The sequence below is a fragment of the Teleopsis dalmanni genome, unplaced genomic scaffold, assembly GCF_002237135.1.
Source record: "Teleopsis dalmanni isolate 2A unplaced genomic scaffold, ASM223713v2 unscaffolded_contig_1386, whole genome shotgun sequence".
Classification (NCBI taxonomy): Eukaryota; Metazoa; Arthropoda; class Insecta; order Diptera; family Diopsidae; genus Teleopsis; species Teleopsis dalmanni.
In genome coordinates, this window is record NW_024032768.1 from 2987 (window position 1) to 8846 (window position 5860).

General features: G+C 28.8%; 1 protein-coding gene across 1 annotated transcript; it reads right to left on the reverse strand.

Annotated features, from left to right (window-relative positions):
- Positions 1–1683: 1683 nt before the first annotated feature.
- On the reverse strand, positions 1684–3674 carry LOC119664083 (cytochrome c1, heme protein, mitochondrial-like). The gene is made up of 6 exons (XM_038073641.1): positions 3504–3674; positions 3109–3156; positions 2779–2927; positions 2580–2712; positions 2220–2513; positions 1684–2155 (listed from the first exon to the last, which is right to left on the reverse strand). Exons 1-6 carry the CDS (start codon positions 3573–3575, stop codon positions 1928–1930), a joined length of 924 nt encoding a protein of 307 aa, XP_037929569.1. The 5' UTR covers positions 3576–3674; the 3' UTR covers positions 1684–1927.
- Positions 3675–5860: the final 2186 nt, after the last annotated feature.

Consider the following 5860-nt stretch of genomic DNA (forward strand, 5'->3'; position numbering starts at 1 on the left):
TAGAGATCAGAAGTTCAATAAACATAAAGCTAATCTGCAGTCAGAGAGGTGACAAGATATTGAACTAAAATAAAGAGTATGTAAGTTAGTTCAAATTAGTCTGTCTGGTTGCAATCCACGCATAAACTTATAGATACCTAGTTCTATCAAATGGAGTTTAAGGAGTGCTTGCAACTCTATTTCTCAGACAGATCCACCAAGCATTTTTTAAAATGTTAGACAATTAGACTGGACAATAATGGTATATGAGTCTAGAGTCTACTCCATTTGTGCAGCTTCAGTACATACGTATCAGTCATGGAGAATATATAATTCAATAACATATTTGTACACTACAATCACCATTCTTCATTTTCACCAAAAAATAAATTATTTTCCGAATATAGTTATTTTCGCCATAGTTATATTCCAGGTCAAAATTTTAAATAATTTTCTTGTGACTTACAATTCACTATTTTGCATTCATTGTGATATGCACAGATTATCTCTAGGATCTAAGGAGATGTATCTCTAAGATAATGAAATGTCCTGACTAAATAGGATTTATGTATATAATTAGCATAAATTTTAAATTGTGGACGTTATTGTAATAATATATCAAGAATACGGAAATATAGCGAAACTAGATTAACGAAAGTCTATTTTACCTATTCCTATATTTATTTAATATAAGAAGCAATTTATAATATTACAATAAATTTAGTAGAATTCCTTCTAAATCAAATCTCATCCGCAGTGTAGTTTGAACAAAATGTATGGGTAAATACAAAGTTTATATCTTTTTATCCAGTTGCAGCCTTAAGTGGTGTGGAAACCAAAGAATGTTTAAAAAATTTTTTTTGAAGGACTGACTACAATTACTTTTAAATAGAAGTATTATCTCCTCATATATTTTAGTCATCGTTGGCATTAAAATTTATAGTAGAAAGTAACATGAATAGTACTCTACTTTATATAATAGAAAAAATATGGTTCCAAGATTTCAAGTTAAACCGAATAATTCTAAAATAATGGTTCATTATTAAAGGAACTTATTTTTTAGTGAAAATAGTTTTAGAAGTTCTAGTTACTCACACATTTGAAAAAATTTCTCAACATATGCCTAATATATATATTCAACTTAAATTTTTATATATATATATTCAACTTAAATTTATATATATATATATTCAACTTACATAAATTTCATATATTTCAAAAGGGTGTTAATACAAACAGTGACACTTATACTCGGTAATATCTATTGCTCATTGGGATTATTTGAAAATATATATTTATTTTATTATCTTAAATAACCTATGAATTGCTGTGTCATAAACTCAAAAGTGTAATTTATAAGTTCATATTGTCGATATACACCTAAGCAATAATGAAGATATGGGTTTAGATGTGTTTAATCATTTGTTTTCGATATATTTAACAAAATATAATCTACATATGATACAATTGATAAAGTTGCGTACTGTATTGAAATCTTATTGGGTTTGTTGTAGTCAGTCATAAGAAGTATTTTGAACCACATTTATTTAAAAAGTTAAAAATTACAATTAATACACTATTTAAATATTAGAACCATTTTTAGAACCATAACAGGCAGCATTTTGTAAAAAAACTAAATACACAATATTGAAATAATTTTACTAATATTATTTTTATATATAATAATTAATAAATAAAAATTCTTTGATTGAATTTTTTTAAAACGTTTGGTTTAATCTGACTTAATTGTTTGTGGCTTGTTTATATTTTCAATTCAATTATTTTAATTAACGTTAAGTTTTTAATATTATTTAAACAATTCTCTAATTATATTTAAGCTTCGCGATTTCTTACTGATGCCATTGGTAGTTCAAATAGACTAACTCTCAGCTCCGTTTTTGTTGCTTTAAGTATACTATAAGTTGCATACGACGAACTTTGTAGTTATTTATTTTTCTTTTGGTACAAAGACAATTTTTCTTGATTTCAAAACGGACCACTTATGTCTCTTAATGTAATAGGATATAGCGACTAAGAAAGTCATTATGCCAATAACTTTAACCAATAACCTTTTGCGGTCATCATGCTCTGGTTCAGAAGTCCACTTAAGGAAAGTGGCTACATCTTTAGCCAATTGACTGGCAGTTGGTGGTGTGCCATCCTCGTACTCAATTACCTAATAGATCATATAAACTTGTAATATTACTTTTGCGGTTGAAAAAAAAAAAATTTAAAAATACCTCATTGTAAAGTACTTGTGCCATTGAAATGGCACCACCTGGGAAGTATGGATTGAAATACTGTCCCTCTCTCAATATAACGCCAGCTGGCGCATCACAGTAGCCGGTCAACAGAGAAAATATATAATCTTCTCCGCCTTTACGACCAGATACAATGTAACTTAAATCCGGTGGATAAGCACCATTGTTGGCAGCACGTGCAGCTTCCTCGTTGGGATATGGCGAGGGGAAATAATCTGACAATTTGCCAGGACGGTCAAAGTAATTACCGCTATCATCAGGGCCATCTTTTACCTATAACGATTATAACCGTTGTATAAATACCAAATATATACATAACTACATGCTATAGATAAATACCATAATTTGCTCAGCTTCCGCTTTAGCTTCGCTCTCAGTATGCGTAAAGCCAACTAAATTGCGATATGCAATAAAGCGCATTGAATGGCAGGCAGCACACACCTGTTTATAGACCTCATACCCTCTCCGTACGCTACATAAAAATATACGTGAATTATGCATTAGAATAATTTTCACATATAAGTATGTATATACATACCTTTGATGGTCAAGTGAAGAAAATGCTCCATTGTGACTCCATGGCATCGCTGGCGGATGCACTTCAGTTCCCGATGCCTCCACAGACTGTTCTAACGCAAAGACAAGTGCACCCACACCACCAGTGAGGATACCAAGCGATGCTAAAAGCTGTTAAAAATATAATTTTATTATTAATGCAACTATTTATTAACAAACAAATGCTTTTGAATGAAGCATAACAAATTTTAACTAAATTGATTTGAGGTTATGTTACTTCTTCAGCTGCAATTACGAAATAAATCAACAGCAGCAAACACTTTTTTTTAACGACCGGTGGCATTCAACTTACCTTCTTTTGGCCATTCGTCCAGTTTTTAGTTGTAGACAGTTTATTTGCCTAAAAATAGATGATAATAACGTTTAGAAAACCCAAATTAATTAAAAATTGAATGAGGTAATAGCATTTTACTTCGAGGAAATTTTACTGGCAGGTTACATAATTGTTTGATAAAGTTTTCACTATTAACGAAAATTTTGTTTATAAATGGTACAATAAGCACCAAAAACCGTTAGAACAGTGATAGCACTCATTATTGTTGTTATTATTGTTTTAATACATAGTTTTGGAAAGGATTTTGGAACATTTTCAATGTTACATGCTTGTGAACAACGAATTTCAGTTTTCGAAATTGACAATTTCTGCTTGGTGAAAAATTTTTATTTGTTGGTTGTGCAGTTTATTACCTGCTGTAAATTAATTGAAGATGCTGATTTTAATAATTTGGAGCTACAAAATCTTCCTAACGACGCCGCCATGCTGGCCAGAATTGGGTACAACACGACTTTTTGTGGGATGAAAAAAATTCGAAACTGATCAAAGTGACTTAAGGCACACACACACACGAGAAACAGCAGCAATTGTATATGCAAAAATCTCTTTGTGGTTGTTGCATTTTTGACATTTTCTCATGTTCGAAAATTAGGTAATGTTTATAGATGTCGCTGTTTTCGTCTTCACAAATAAAAACAATTGCGTCAATAGAAACAAATTTAATTCTTAAAATGTAATGTTTACATAAATTAGTTATTATTTATAATAAAATGCAATTATATATTTATAAACAAAAAAGTTTTACGTTTCTGTATTGAATTCTTTCATGTCAAATGCAACTTAAACAGTGTTCAACTGCTGTATTACCATCACAGCTAATAAAACACATACTAAATTAATAAGACTTATATTTCTTTCATTTATAAACAAAATTTTATATATATTTTTATCTGTGCTTGTGTTTAACTTTTGCTATTATTACTTTGCCATAAACCCAATCAAATACGTGTTTTCAAAAATAATATTCGAAAATAATTACAAAAATATTTTGTGCTGCCACACCGATTATTTTAGTAGACAAATATGTTTACAAATAACATATAAAGGCCGTGTGCGAGTTCGAGTATATGAGGTTAAGTAAATTGACATTTCCTGGGGATTTTTTGCACTGCACTTATGTACATATTTATTTATTGAATTTATTTATTATTTTCGTTAAGAGTTTTCAAATTTTTTTAATTTATTTATTAAAGATTGTATAAAATTATCATAATGGTAATACCTAATTAAATTAATTTTTTTTTATGTATAACATATTAATCCAAATGTTACAATTTGGAATATATGTACATTGAAAAATATACGTTGAGATTATCAGATGATCACAATCCGTTACTTTACAGTTTAAATGCATTCATAACTGTTCAATAAATTCGAATTAGGTTTTACTCACAAAAGTTTTTTACTTCTTAAGTTTTAGTTCTGCTAAATTCAAAAATTAGTCCAGCCATCCTTTAAAATCATATGAGCATTTCATTTACTAATAAATGTAAATAATTAAATGATTAAATTAAATATTTAATTAATTTAAATATATATGATAAAAATGCTAACCATTGCCCTTTTAATAATAAGCCTTTTCAGTGACTCGCCAGTATGGCAAAAAATGCATGATGACCTATATTCGCTACGTGAGACATTGGCATCACTGTGGCAATTTCTCAAGTGCTATGTTTTGGCAAATAGCAAAACTTGCATATAAAAATAAATAATTAATATAAATTAAAAATTAAAACAAATGCAGAATTAAAAGAATTAGTGAAAATGTTACAAATTTCAAAACAAAACACTGAAATTTTTTCTATTTCCCAATTTTTGAATTTTTGTTTACATATGATTGCAATAGTTCGCTTATTGCGTTGGTAACACTTTTTTTTTACTGACCGATGTGTTTGGCCAGCATACCTGTACTGGCCCACGTAGAGAAAATAGTGTTGTTGTTTTGCGTACATTTCCGCCAGTATAGGCCAGTTACTTGCTATTTTTTACCATACAATCTGACACTTAAATTTCAACACGTCGTGTGAATAGTTATTTTTGCTTTTTGATTTCAGATATCAGATGTAATTTTAGCTGTCGTTTATAATTTCAGCTGTCAATTGTTGTTGCTTTCAATACAACAACATATGGCTTCCCAATGCAATTATGGCTTTCCATAATTTCGATGTACTGTAAAAAACAAGTTTTGATAATTAAATAATTTTTAAATAATATAATAATCATAAATTTTAATATGACCTAATGAAAAAATACTACTACTACACTACTACTATTGATACAATATTTTTAGTACTATTTGCATAAAAGCTTACATTTTAGGTATTAAAAGCTTAGTAGGCAATACTTTTTTATTTAAAAACAAAAAAAGTAGAAAACGTCAGTTCAGTTGACAGATTAGTCAGCAGGCTAAGCCAAATGTTTTTTAAATATTTTGTGTGAAACTTTTTGACTTTTTATGTGTTTCGACAGCTTTTGTGTTTTAAATTAAGAAATAGTAAGAAATGTGCTAATTTGAAGTTAAACAAATTTAAATTTTAAGGCTTTACTGCATTCTTCATCGCGGAATAATGCATTTCTTGAACTGCGGCACTTAGTGAAATTGTGAAATGGAAAAAATTGTTAATTAGTGCAAGTCAAGAATCAAAATTAATTTAAAATTCAAGCAACAGATTTTGTGATTGTTATTTTTAATGTAATATTGAAATGGGTA